Genomic DNA, 15,152 nt, shown 5'->3' with positions numbered 1-15,152 from the left:
GTGTTCGAAAGCGTTCCACAGGGATGCTGGCCAATGTTGACTCCAACAGTTGTGTCAAGTTGGCTAGATATGCTTTGGGAGGTGGACCATTCTTGATACACAGGGGTAACTGTTGAACGTGAAAAACCCATCAGCATTGCTGTTATTTACACACACACAAACTGGTGCGCCTGGCACCTACTACCATACGCTGTTCAAAGGCACTTAAATATTTTATCTTGCCCATTCACCATCTGAAGTGGAGAAGGTGGAAAGTTTTAAGTTCCTCGGGGTACACGTCACGGACAAACTGAAATGGTCCACCCACACAGACAGCTTGGTGAAGAAGGCGCAACAACTTCAACCTCAGGAAGCTGAAGAAATTTGGCTTGTCATCAAAAACACTCACAAACCTTTACAGATGCACAATCGAGAGCATCCTGTCGGGCTGTATCACCGCCTGGTACGGCAACTGCTCCGACCCACAACCGCAATGGCAAACTACCTGCCCTCCAGGACACCTATAGCACCCGATGTCCCAGGAAGGCCAAAAAGATCATCAAGGACAACAACCACCCGAGCCACTGCCTGTTCACCCCACTATCACCCAGAAAGCTAGGTCAGTACAGGTACATTAAAGCTGGGACCGAGAGACTGAAAACAGCTTCTATCTCAAGGCCATCAGATTGTTAAACAGCCATTACTAACATAGAGTGGCTGCTGCCAACATACAGACTCGAATCTCTTCCCATTTTAATACATTTTATAAATGGAGGTATCACTAGTCACTTTAAATAACGGCACTTTAACAATGTCTACATATCCTACATTACTCATCTCATATGTATATACTGTATTCCATACCATCGACTGCATCTTGCCTATGCCGCACGGCCATTGCTCATCCATATATTTACATGTACATATTCTTATTGATCCCTTTACATTTGTGTGTATAAGGTAGTCGTTATGAATTTGTTAGAATACTTGTTAGATATTACTGTACTGTCGGAACTAGAAGCACAAGCATTTCGCTACACTTGCATTAACATCTGCTAACCATGTGTATGTGACCAATAAAATGTGATTTGAATGGCACACATACACAATCCATGTCTCAATTGTCTCAAGGCCTAACATTCCTTCTATAAACTGTCTCTTTCCCTTCATCTACACTGTTTGAATTGGATTTAATAAGTAACATCAACAATGGATCATAGCTTTCACCTGTCAGTCTATGTCATGGAAAGAGCAGGTGTTCCTAATGTTTTGTACACTCAGCGTATGTCCTACTATGGTGATGGCCTTCTACCCCCTCTCTCTAAATTTGAACAAAGCTACAACTTTTGACATCAGTGTAGGCTACATTCTACACTGTAGTCCTACCGTACACTTGAGACAAATTGTTGTATCCTCTCTTCAATTTGTACTTCTGTCATACCCTCCATCATTTGTGGACTGCATCATCAGAACACATTTTGTAACACTTTTGTATTTTACATTTTTATGTGAAGATTTTATTAAAATATTGTCTTAAATTTTTTATAAAAAAAGATAAATACATCAAATGACACAAGCAATATAATGTATGTGTAGGCATATGGAAATGTTGACATAGTACTTTTCAATTTTTCTTGGTAATGTACGATGCAGCTGGTTGTAATTACGCCTTGCTGGTTACTCTGTATTACCGCTAGAGGAGCACCAACAACGAGATAGATGCAACTGGTCCCTCATCCGCCAATATGGCGCTGCCATCACTGCCTTCAGTCGTTGTAATACTGGGTGGGGCTTTGCCAGTAGTTGGGCATTTCCTTTCGGATCAGGTTTCGTTGTCAGACAGGCATTTAAATCTGCTGCAGTAACGATGCCGGGGAAACCAGTGACCGCACAACATTCTACGCAGCAGTAGGAATAGTGCTTTATTATAGCTATATTGTTGTTTCTTCATTTGACTCGAGAAAGGTCTATTATTTAGGACAGTATTTTGAAGCTTCAACCGCGTCAGTATTCAAATGTAAGACGAGATCACAATTTGACAGCTAAGCTTGATACGTGCATAATTTCTGAAATTCCTCTACAGCGTGAATGAAAATCGTGCATTATAGCTGTGATATGAAAATGTGCATGTAGAAATGATTTAGCATCGCTGGTATGTGTCTAGTTAATTAGCTGGCTTATAGTCGTCTGAATGCATCTGTGTCTCGTGTTTGGCTTGTAAGGACTTGGGGAACGAACGCTTCCATTGAAGGATGTGTCTGCATATAGTTTGATTGAAAGGAAAAACATCCCATCTACTAAATCAATGACAAAGAGATCCTCCGAATTATTTGAATAGAAGACTAGAATAGAAATAGAAAAATCACCAATAGAGATCTCTATAGAGTATAAGGTTGTCCATTATCGAATTGCATCATGTTCAGCTGGTTGGGTACCGATGACAGGAGGAAGAAGGATCCTGAGGTCTTTCAGACAGTCAGCGATGGCCTCAAGAAGCTCTACAAAACCAAATTGTTGCCATTGGAGGAACACTACAAATTCCACGAGTTCCACTCGCCCGCCTTAGAGGATGCCGACTTTGACAACAAACCCATGGTTCTCCTTGTGGGGCAGTATTCCACTGGAAAGACCAGCTTCATACGGTAGGTCTGTGTTTGAAATGTCACTGGTGGGTACTTTGCTTGCTGGTCAGTGGGCCAAAATACTAGTGAGTTATGGTCTGATATGCAAACAGAGGGGACATTAAATGCATGGCAGACACACTGCATATTCACAGCTTGATGCAAAAATGAGCTTTTATTGAACAAAACAGTTATCCTAGGGAGATAAATGTCTTCGTTTTTGGGTTGACTGCATGGTTGTCTGGGTTGCAGTTCAACCTTGGGCAGTCACAGGTCAAATATTGACCCAGTACTCTGACTTGAGAAGAGGGATAACACATTCCAACAGACAAAAATGCTTTCTTGGTCATATGGCATTCACCTGGTACTGTATAGATGAGTTTACAAAAATATATAAGTAGATTATGGGAATCTAGTGTTATCATATGTTATTATCATAGGTGTAAAGTACTTAAGAAAAAAGTACTATTTAAGTAGTCTTTTTTTTAGTATCTGTACTTTTCTTTAGTATTTTATATTTTTGACAACTTTTACTTCACTACATTCCTGAAGAAAATAATATACTTTTTCCTCCTTACATTTTCCCTGACACCCAAAAGTACTCGTTACATTTTGAATGCTTAGCAGGACATGAAAATTATCCAATGTTCAAGAGAACATCCCTAGTCATCCCTACTGCCTCTGATCTGGTGGACTCACTAAACACAAGTGCTTTGTTTGTAAATTATGTCTGAGTGTTGGAGTGTGCCCCTTGCTATCCGTAAATAAAGAAAAAACTAGTAAATTGTGCCGTCTGGGTTGCTTAATGTAAGGAATTTGAAATTATTTATGTTTACTTTTACTTTTGATACTTAAGTATATTTTTGCAATTACATTTACTTTTGGTACTTAAGTATGTTTAAAACCAAATACTTTTAGACATTTGCTCAAGTAGAATTTTCTGGGTGACTTTCACTTTTACTTGAGTCATTTTCTATTAATTAAGGTACTTTAACTCAAGTATGACAATTGGGTGCTTTTTCCACCACAGGTTATTATATGGTTATAGATATCATCCCATAATTTTCATTTTATGATTACATGTTACTCTTCTCCAGCCTCTCCAACCTAATGTGTGTTTGAGTGTGTGTGTGTGTGTGTGTGTATATGGGAGGGGTTGGGAAAATGATCAGAGGACACATTTCCATCTCATATGGACTAACGCTTCGAACACACCGACAGCGTCATTGCGCAAAATAGTACGCAGCATCATCTAGATATGTATGCAACAAAGTTCAACATTCACCTTCTGCTACCATTTCTGTCAAGCTGTCAAAGCATACAGTTTGATGCATACGTTCTTTAAATACAACGTATGTACCACACCGAATGCATTGAAACTGCCTCTGCAACACAATGCTGCAAGGCAAACACAGTGTTTCATTGGAAATGAATGTAATTCTGGTGTACCAAAATGCAATGCCGCTGTCGGTGTGTTCAAAGTACACTTCATGACCAAACGTTTGTGGACACCTGCTCGTTGAACATCTCAATCCAAAATCATGGGTATTAATATGGAGTTAGTCCCCCATTAGCTTCTATAACAGCCTCCACTCTTCTGGGAAGGATTTCCACTAGATGATGGAACATTGGTGCAGGGACTTGCTTCCATTCAGCCACAAGAGCATTACTGTATGGACCTCGCTTTGTGCACGGGGGCATTGTCATGCTGAAACAAGAAAGGGTTTTCCCCAAACTGTTGTCACAAGGTTGAAAGCACATACTCGTCTAGAATTGTATGCTGTAGCGTTAAGATTTCCCTTCACTAGAATTAAGGGGCCTAGCCTAAACCATGTAAAACAGCCCCAGACCATTATTCCTCCTCCAACAAACTTTACAGTTGGCACTATGCATTGGGGCAGGTAGCGTTTCTCCTGGCATTTGCCAAACCCAGATTAATCCGCCGGACTGCTAGATGGTGAAGCGTGATTCATCACCCCAGAGAACGCGTTTCCACTGCTCCAGAGTCCAATGGCAGTGAGCTTTACACCACTCCAGCCGACACTTGGCATTGTGCATGGTGATCTTAGGCTTGTATGCAGCTGCTCGGCCATGGAAACCCATTTAATGTTGCTCCGGATGAATAGTTCTTGTGCTGACTGCTTCCAGAGACAATTTGGAACTCGGTAGTGAGTGATGCGACTGAGGACATATGATTTTCACCCGCTACCCACTTCAGCACTCGGTGGTCCCATCCTGTGAGCTTGTGTGGCCTACCACTTCGCGCCTAAGCCGCTGATGCTCCTAGATGTTTCCACTTCACAATAACAGCACTTACAGTTGACTGGGGCAGCTCTAGCAGGACATACATTTCACAAACTGACTTGTTGGAAAGGTGGCATCCTATGACACATTGAAAGCTCTTCAGTAAGGCCATTCTTTAAAAAAAAAAAATGTATCCCCTTTTCACCCCAATTTTCGTGGTATCCAATCGCTAGTAATTACTATCTTGTCTCATTGCTACAACTCCCGTACGGGCTCGGGAGAGACGAAGGTCGAAAGCCACGCGTCCTCCGAAGCACAACCCAACCAAGCCGCACTGCTTCTTAACACAGCGCGCCTCCAACCCGGAAGCCAGCCGCACCAATGTGTCGGAGGAAACACCGTGCACCTGGCCCCCTTGGTTAGCACGCACTGCGCCCGGCCCGCCACAGGAGTCGCTGGAGCGCGATGAGACAAGGATATCCCTACCGGCCAAACCCTCCCTAACCCGGACGACGCTAGCCCAATTATGCGTCGCCCCACGGACCTCCCGGTCGCGGCCGGCTGCGACAGAGCCTGGGCGCGAACCCAGAGACTCTGGTGGCACAGCTAGCACTGCGATGCAGTGCCCTAGACCACTGTGCCACCCGGGAGGCCCTAGTAAGGCCTTTCTACTGCCAATGTTTGTCTATGGAGATTGCATGGCTATGTGCTCGATTTTATACACCTGTTAGCAACGGGTGTGTCTGAAATAGCCGAATGAACTAATTTTATGTGGTGTCCACATAATTGTGGTATATATAGTGCATATCTTCTCTTATCTTACAATAATTAGCTGCATCAATTTTCCCGTGTAGTCACACCCCAAACACAGGAATGTCAGCTACTCCAATGATTTGTCTGCAAACTTGTCCACGACCATCAAACAGATCATATTTCCATGCTAAATTCCAGCATTTCCCTATGGACTACTTAATGCTATGCCGACCATCCCACTTAGGGCTCATCAAAGGAATACAAGGGCAGATGCAAAAACATTGGACCTAAAAGCAAGTGTTGTGGTCTCTCTGAGCCTATGACAAAGCACACTTTGTTTTGGCGATGGGAGGCCAGAATTAAATTGAGCTTCCATGCAGCGAAGGTCACGCATTTGATCTAATAACGGTCACCATGACTGCCAGCCAAACATGCCAAATATAGGACAAACACCTTAACTGAACTATGAATTAAAGTTACCCCCAGAGTAACAACATGGGAACTCTATGCATGTCTAGACTTTAACCATGTACACTGAACAATTATTTTTCCTAACATGCAACAATTTCAAAAACTTGACTGTTACAGTTCATGTAAGGAAATCAGTCAATTGAAATAAATTCATTAGGCCCAAATCTATGGATTTCACATATGCATCTGTTGGTCACAGATACCCAGAGCATGGGTCAGAAAACCAGTCAGTATCTGGTGTGACCACCATTTGCCTCATGCAGCGTGACACATCTCCTTTGCATATAGTTGATCAGGCTGTTGACTGTGGCCTGTGGAGTGTTGTCCCACTCCTCTTCAATGGCTGTGCGAAGTTGCTGGATATTGGCGGGAACTGGAACATGCTGTCGTACACATCGATCCAGAGCATCCCGAACATACTGAAGGGTTGAAATGTCTGGTGAGTATGCAGGCCATAGAAGAACTGAGACATTTTCAGCTTCCAGAAGTTGTGTACAGATCCTTACGACATGGGGCCGTGCATTATCATGCTGAAACATGAGGTGATGGCGGCGGATTAATGGCACGACAATGAGCCTTAGGATCCTGTCATTGTATCTCTGTGCATTCAAATTGCCAACGATAAAATGCAATTGTGTTCGTTGTCCATTGCTTATGGTTGCCCATACCATAACTCCACCGCCACCATGGGGCACTGTGTTCACGATGTTGACATCAGCAAACCACTTGTCCACACAACACTGTACACACTGTCTGCCATCTTTCCAGTACAGTTGAAACCGTGATTCATCCGTGAAGAGCACACTTCTCCAGCGTGCCAGTGGCCATCGAAGCTGAGCATTTGCCCACTGAAGTCAGTTACGATACCGAACTGTAGTCAGGTCAAGACCCTGGTGAGGACGACGAGCACGCAGATGAGCTTCCCTGAGACGGTTTCTGACAGTTTGTGCAGCAATCAGCTGTCTGGGTGGCTGGTCACAGATGATCCTGCAGGTGAAGAAGCCGGATGTGTAGGTTCCGGGCTGATGTGTTTATACGTGGTCAGCGGTTGTGTGGCCGGTTGGACGTTCTGCCAAATTCTCTAAAATTATATTGGAGGTGGCTTATGGTAGAGAAATGAACATAAAATTATTTGGCAACAGCTCTGGTGGACATTCCTGCAGTCAGCATGCTAATTGCACGCCTCCTCAAAACCAAAAATCTGTTGCAGTGTGTTGTGTATCCCCAGCACAAAGTGCACATGTGTAATTATCATGCCACACCTGTCAGGTGGATGGATTATCTTGGCAAAGGAGAAATGCTCGCTAACAGGGATGTAAGCAAATTTGTGCACAAATTCGGAGAGAAATAGGCTTTTTGTGTGTGTGGAACATTTCTAGGATCCTTTATTTCAGCTTATGAAACATGGAACCAACACTTTACATGTTACGTTTATATTTTTGTTCAGTGTATAATTAACTAAAATCAGATATATGTGCTGTATGGGCAAATGAAAGGCAGAAAGTAGTTGAACCTCTTATGTGTGTTGAGATGTGTAGCCTAGTACCCTTTTCCTGCTCTCTACTTGTATCATTGCCTTTGTGACTTGTTTCCACATCAAACTTTACTAGTGAGACTAAGTGCATCCCTCTTGCTGTGCAGTAATGCCAGTGCATGCTAGTATTTCTCCTGCCATCCTAAGACCAATGGTGAGATGCAGTCCTCTGGTGTCACTGATTAACCCTGCTGTCTCCAACCCTCTCATCCATTCCATTATTGCTATAGCAACTTATAGTCACTAATAGTTTCCAGAGCGACTAGTCCAGGAGTTATAGAGAGACGCGACAAGTGCGAGACATCATTTTGGAATCATTTTGAAGTCCCCAGCCACTAGGAGCATTGGATGGATGAGCATTTTCCTGTTTGTTTATGGCCGTATACAGCTCATTGAGTGCGGTCTTAGTGCCAGCATCGGTTTGTGGTGGTAAATAGACAGCTACGAAGAATATAGATGGAAATCCTCTTGGTAAATAGTGTGGACTATAGCTTATCATGAGATACTCTACCTCAGGCGAGCAAAACCTTGAGACTTCCTTAGATTTCGTGCACGAGCTGTTGTTTACAAATATTCATAGACCGCCTCTTACCAGACGCCTCTGTTCTATCGTGCCGAAAAAGCGTAAAGCCCGCCAGCTGTATGTTATTAATGTTGTCATTCAGCCACGACTCTGTGAAACATAAGATATTACAGTTTTTAATGTCTCGTTGGTAGGATATAGACGTGATCGTAGTTTGTCTATTTTTTTTCTATTGATTGTACATTTGCTAATAGGACCGATGGTAAAGGGAGACTACACACTCACTGTCGGATCCTTACAAGGCACCCAGACCTTCGTCCCCGATATCTCTGTCTCTTTCCCCTACGAAGGACAGGGATGAGTGTAACGGCTGACGCTCTCCTCATCCTCGGATGAGGTGAGGAGAGAAGGATCTTCAGACCAAAACGCAGCATTTGGGAAATAAGCCATCTTTATTATAAAATACGATGGCAACACGAAACGAAACAAAACACTTTCAAAACTACAAAACAAGAAAACGACGTTGACGAAACCTGAACATAAACTTACATAACTAAACATAAACTCACGTACAGGAAACAGACGACATCGAAACGAAACGAAACAAACAAACGCTACAGTCCCGTGTGGCACGAACATACATACTAACACAGGAGACACTCACCCACAACGAACACTGTGACAACGCCTACCTAAATATGACTCTTAATTAGAGGAACGCCAAACACCTGCCTCTAATTAAGAGCCATACCAGGTAACCCAAAACCAACACAGAAACAGAAAACATAGAATGCCCACCCAACCTCACGTCCTGACCAACTAACACACATAACAACTAACATAAATAGGTCAGGAACGTGACATTACCCCCCCCACAAGGTGCGAACTCCGGACGCACCAGCACAAAGTCTAGGGGAGGGTCTGGGTGGGCATCTAACCACGGTGGTGGCTCAGGCTCCGGGCGCGGTTCCCACCCCACCATAATCCATCCTAGCTTCCTCCCTCCAAGAATGTCCACCCTCTTTTTTCCCCCACAAAATCCTCTTAATAACATACCTAATAAGGACAACACCGGGACAGAGAGATAAATCAAGACAGAGGGATAGATAAGAATATAGAGGTAGATGAAGATAGAGAGGGAGATCAGGATAGAGGGGCAACTCCGGACTGAAAGGCAGCTCCGGACAGAGAGACAGCTCTGGACTGATGGGCAGTTCTGGGTATCTAGCCTTTTCAGGCTGAAGGGCAGCTCATGGCTGACTGACGAATCTCGACGCTCATGGCTGGCTGACGGCTCTCGACGCTCATGGCAGGCTGACGGCTCTCGACGCTCATGGCAGGCTGACGGCTCTCGACGCTCATGGCAGGCTGACGGCTCTCGACGCTCATGGCAGGCTGACGGCTCTCGACGCTCATGGCAGGCTGACGGCTCTCGACGCTCATGGCAGGCTGACGGCTCTGGCTGCTCATGGCGCTCTGACGGCTCTGGCTGCTCATGGCGCTCTGACGGCTCTGGCTGCTCATGGCGCTCTGACGGCTCTGGCTGCTCATGGCGCTCTGACGGCTCTGGCTGCTCATGGCTCTCTGACGGCTCTGGCTGCTCATGGCTCTCTGACGGCTCTGGCTGCTCATGGCTCTCTGACGGCTCTGGCAGATCCTGTCTGGTTGGCGGCTCTGGCAGATCCTGTCTGGTTGGCGGCTCTGGCAGATCCTGTCTGGTTGGCGGCTCTGGCAGATCCTGTCTGGTTGGCGGCTCTGGCAGATCCTGTCTGGTTGGCGGCTCTGGCAGATCCTGTCTGGCTGACGGCTCTAGCGGCTCCTGTCTGGCTGACGGCTCTAGCGGCTCCTGTCTGGCTGACGGCTCTGTAGGCTCATGGCAGACGGGCGACTTTGCAGGCTCATGGCAGACGGGTGGCTTTGCAGGCTCCTGGCAGACGGATGGCTCAGACGGCGCTGGGGAGACGGATGGCTCAGATGGCGCTGGGGAGACGGATGGCTCTGGCCGGATACGGTGCACTGTAGACCTGGTGCGTGGTGCCGGAACTGGAGGCACCGGGCTAAGGATAAGCACCTTCCTACTAGTGCGGGGAGCAGGGACAGGGCACACTGTATTCTCAAAGCCCACTCTATAACTGATGCGTGGTACCGGCACTGGTGACGCCGGGCTGAGGACAAGCACATCAGGATTAGTAGGGGGAGAAGATACAGTTTGTACAGGGCTCTGGAGACGCACTGGTAGCTTAGTGCGTGGGGCCGGAACTGGAGGCACCGGGCTAGATACACGCACTACAGGGAGAGTGCGTGGAGGAGGAACAGGGCTCAGGATACGCACTGGTAGCCTAGTGCGTAGTGTAGACACTGTAGGTACTAGGCTGGGGCGGGGAGGTGGTGCCGGAAATACCGGACCGTGGAGACGTACTGGCACTCTTGAGCATTGAGCCTGCCCAACCTTACCTGGTTGAATGCTCCCGGTTGCCCGACCAGTGCGGGGAGGTGGAATAACCCGCACCGGCCTATGTAGGCGAACCGGGGAAACCATGCGTAAGGCAGGTGCCATGTATGCCGGCCCGAGGAGACGCACTGGAGACCAGACGCGTTGAGCCGGCCTCATGACACCTGGCTCAATACCCAATCTAGCCCTACCAGTGCGGGGAGGTGGAATAACCCGCACTGGGCTATGCACTCGTACAGGAGACACCGTGCGCTCTACTGCGTAACACGGCGCCTGCCCGTACTCCCGCTCTCCACGGTAAGCCTGGGAAGTGGGCGCAGGTCTCCTACCTGCCCTTGGCCCACTACCTCTTAGCCCCCCCCCCAAGAAATTTTTGGGAATTACTTACGGGCTTTTCGGGCTTCCGTGCCAGACGCGTTCCCTCATAGCTCCGGTTCCTCTCCCCGGTAGCCTCTGCTCTCCTCAGTGCCTCCAGCTGTTCCCATGGGAGGCGATCTCTACCAGCCAGGATCTCCTCCCATGTGTAGACACCTTTTCCATCCAATAAATCGTCCCATGTCCATTGCTCCTTCTTCTCCTGTCCCTTACTCCGTTTATTTTTCCCTTGCCGCTTGGTCTTAGCGTGGTGGGTGATTCTGTAACGGCTGACGCTCTCCTCATCCTCGGATGAGGTGAGGAGAGAAGGATCTTCAGACCAAAACGCAGCATTTGGGAAATAAGCCATCTTTATTATAAAATACGATGGCAACACGAAACGAAACAAAACACTTTCAAAACTACAAAACAAGAAAACGACGTTGACGAAACCTGAACATAAACTTACATAACTAAACATAAACTCACGTACAGGAAACAGACGACATCGAAACGAAACGAAACAAACAAACGCTACAGTCCCGTGTGGCACGAACATACATACTAACACAGGAGACACTCACCCACAACGAACACTGTGACAACGCCTACCTAAATATGACTCTTAATTAGAGGAACGCCAAACACCTGCCTCTAATTAAGAGCCATACCAGGTAACCCAAAACCAACACAGAAACAGAAAACATAGAATGCCCACCCAACCTCACGTCCTGACCAACTAACACACATAACAACTAACATAAATAGGTCAGGAACGTGACAATGAGGGCCTTGTCGGACGTCTGAAGTAAATTCTTCCCGTTCAACTCGGTAAAGAAAAAGTATTCCTCCAGTACGGGGTGAGTAATCGCTGTCCTGATATCAATAAGCTCTTTTCGGTCATAAGACACAGTGGCAGAAACATTATGTACAAAATAAGTTACAAATAACACACAATATCACAATTGTTTAGGGGATGGTAAAACAGCAGCCATCTCCTCTGGCGCTATTATAACATTCTGTAACCAGACGTGGTCGTGGTCCGTTGGTACAGACAGAGAGAGAAATCCCTGAAATGTTTCTCTGGTTGTGATTGTACCAGGCTTACGCTGAATTCCAGGTATACCGATCCCTGGACAAGATTGTATTAGATGGATGGATCACAGTTCACCGGATAAAAATCTCTCATCTCTGGAAGCTTTTAATATAATAATACAGATTATTTTGCTTGCGCAATCTAAAGTTTATTTTGCTAAATCATATTTTGAAGCATCATAAAGCACTGACAAAAGATTTATGCTGAATCCAGGCCATATATGTCAGTTTCAAAAGTTGGAAACGTTTGACTATTTAATCAGCTACGGTTCAGCACTGACCAAGTCAGGTGATGACTTTGTGTTGGATTCCTATTCTGCCTGTGACGGTCATGGTTCAGTCCATTGTCAGAGTTTCCATAGCTAGCCTCTCTAATGGCTTGGTGATAGAGGAAACTGAGAGGTGGACTGGGCTAGTTGGGCTACTCTCCATTTCTCTGTGATTTGTGCCCTATGTGAGGCCACTGTCCTGCAGGATAGGGCCATAGGCAGCGTCTTCAGTTTCATGTGCTGTGGTGCATTATTCATAGAGGACGTGCCTATGTAGCGGCAGCAAGCAGCAGCGGCTGCAGTAGGAAGTGTGGCAGTGAAAGAGCTAGGCCTGTGTTTGTGTGTGTGTGCTGACTCCTCAGTCCTAAGTGTTATGAAAGCACACAGGCTTAGCTCTTTCCTCTCTAGTCTGTTTCCAAACACACACACGTGCACACACACATACGCACGCACACCCAAGGTCATTCATTAACGTTGCAATCATGACGGACATAACACAGTCCCTCTGCCTCCCTTCATCTCACCGAAGCCTCAGTGGCAGAGCTGTGGGAAGTAGGCTTGGGCGGTATACCGTTTATACCACACGACGGGGTATTTCGAAATACCGATGGTATGATTTTAAATGCCGTAAATAACAATAATAATAATAATACTTTTTTTTAAATGCGGGGGGTTGGGGGCACCAATGTCTCACGGGGGCTGCGGGGGTGCATGCTACGCCACTCCTTATAACTATAAGTTAAGAATAACTGGAACAAATCTAAGATGTGTCAAATAAATGACATGCAGCTCAGGGCTCCAGATATTCATTTGGTTTGCTAACTATCTAGCTAAGTAGCTAGATGTCAAGACCAAGCTTCTTGATGATAGTAGAGACATTTAATCCCCACTTGGATCAAAATCCTTGTTGCCTAAATTATTTTGTGTGTCAAAAATGTGTATACTTTTTTGGGGGGTATAGCGCCCCTTGTGTGCACTTCCGGTAATACCGTATACCCCGGTATGGTACAGAAACGGTATGACGGTATGGAAATCTAGATACCGCCCAACCCTAGTGGGAAGGATAAGCATCTGGGTCTGGACAGTGAGACAATATATTCTGGCTTGTGTCAGTGCTCCTCACATCTATCGTACTAGCCAGCACTGTTGACCCCTATGACAGGGTGTGTGTCGAGTGGATACATAGAGTATCAGCTGGTTGACCTCACATCTGTTAGTGCTTTAAGTGTTGAAAGTGGTTTAAAATGACAATTTATTGCCTTGAGTAATGAATCACCAGCGAAATCTAGGATTTACAATTCAATGCATTTGTAGGATTCTGCACATTCTATAAAATTATACTAAATCTTTACAATATTATACACAAATCTCTATTTAGAAGAGATTTGACATCTGTGATATCAATTCAGACTGATTCAAGTATAAACTCTTGGACCGTGACCCTATAATTCAACATTGCTATTATTTTATTTTAAAAGATGCGTTAGTACAAGTTTGCCATGTAAATGGCAGGTGTATAGGGGTTGTAAAGTAACATGTCAACTAAGATAGTGGACAATAAAGAAAAGCATAACCAGAGATCCATGTCTCCTATTACTCCCCAGATACCTGTTGGAGCAGGATTTCCCTGGAATGCGGATCGGGCCAGAGCCAACCACAGACTCCTTCATTGCAGTGATGCATGGAGACACGGAGGGGCTGATCCCTGGCAATGCCCTGGTGGTCGACCCCAAGAAACCCTTCAGGAAGCTCAACGCCTTCGGAAACGCCTTTCTCAACAGGTGAGACTAGAACAGTCCACATGTAGTGTTTTTTATTCATCTATATCAGTAGTTCCCTTTTTATAGTCCTGTACCCCTTCAAACATTCAACCTCCGGCTGCGTACCCCTTCTAGCACCAGGGTCAGCGCACTCTCAAATGTTGTTTTTTGCCATCAATGTAAGCCTGCCACACACACACCAAACGATATGTTTATTAAACATAAGAATGAGTGGGAGTTTTTGTCACAACCCGACTCGTAGGGTGACAAAGAGTGACAAAGAGCTCTTATAGGACCAGGGCACAAATAATAATATAATAATAATCAATAATTTTGCTCTTTATTTAACCATTTTACATATAAAACCTTATTTGTTCATCGAAAATTGTGAATAACTCACCACAGGTTAATGAGAAGGGTGTGCTTGAAAGGATGCACATAACTCTGCAATGTTGGGTTGTATTGGAGAGAGTCTCAGTCTTAAATCATTTTCCACACAGTCTGTGCCTGTATTTAGTTTTCATGCTAGTGAGGGCCGAGAATCCACTCTCACATAGGTATGTGGTTGCAAAGGGCATCAGTGTCTTAACAGCGCGATTTGCCAAGGTATGAAACTGAGCGCAGCCCAATCCAGAAATCTGTCAGTGGCTTCTGATTAAATTACATTTTCACAGAACTGCTTGTTGCAATTTCGATGAGACTCTCTTGTTCAGATATCGGTAAGTGGACTGTAGGCAGGGCATGAAAGGGATAAGGAATCCAGTTGTGTCATCCGTTTCGGAATGTGCTTCACTATATCACATTTGACATTGTCCGTAAGCTTGAGTTCATTTGCACACAAAAAAATCATACAATGATGGAAAGACCTGTGTGTTGTCCTTGTTAATGCAGACAGAAAAGAGCTCCTACTTCTTAATCATAGCCTCAATTTTGTCCCGCACATTGAATATAGATTCAGATCATTTAGGCGAGAAAAAACATCACCCAGATAGGCCAGTCGTGTGAGAAACCCATCATCATGCAAGCGTTCAGACAAGTGAAAATCAGTAAAGACAACTTTAAGCTCACCTCTCAATTAAAAAAAAAAACGTGTCAAT

At 45.3% G+C, this 15,152-nt stretch overlaps 1 protein-coding gene across 2 annotated transcripts in view; it reads left to right on the top strand.

Annotated features, from left to right (window-relative positions):
- Nucleotides 1-1,783: 1,783 nt before the first annotated feature.
- LOC129817442 (EH domain-containing protein 3-like) overlaps nucleotides 1,784-15,152 on the top strand; it is a 39,019-nt gene continuing 25,650 nt past the window's right edge. The window contains exons 1-3 of one of the 2 annotated variants that reach the window (XM_055872695.1): nucleotides 1,784-1,996; nucleotides 2,424-2,621; nucleotides 13,900-14,076. In XM_055872695.1, the coding sequence (XP_055728670.1) occupies nucleotides 1,995-1,996; nucleotides 2,424-2,621; nucleotides 13,900-14,076 (377 nt within the window). In that variant the 5' untranslated portion in view covers nucleotides 1,784-1,994. Of the gene's footprint in view, nucleotides 2,622-13,899; nucleotides 14,077-15,152 lie in introns of both variants that reach the window. The other variant, XM_055872694.1, reaches the window with a different exon arrangement.

This window comes from Salvelinus fontinalis, chromosome 20 (assembly GCF_029448725.1).
Source record: "Salvelinus fontinalis isolate EN_2023a chromosome 20, ASM2944872v1, whole genome shotgun sequence".
Taxonomy (NCBI): Eukaryota; Metazoa; Chordata; class Actinopteri; order Salmoniformes; family Salmonidae; genus Salvelinus; species Salvelinus fontinalis.
The sequence above is the reverse complement of the archived record's forward strand: the minus strand, read 5'-3'. Positions and strand labels throughout refer to the sequence as shown.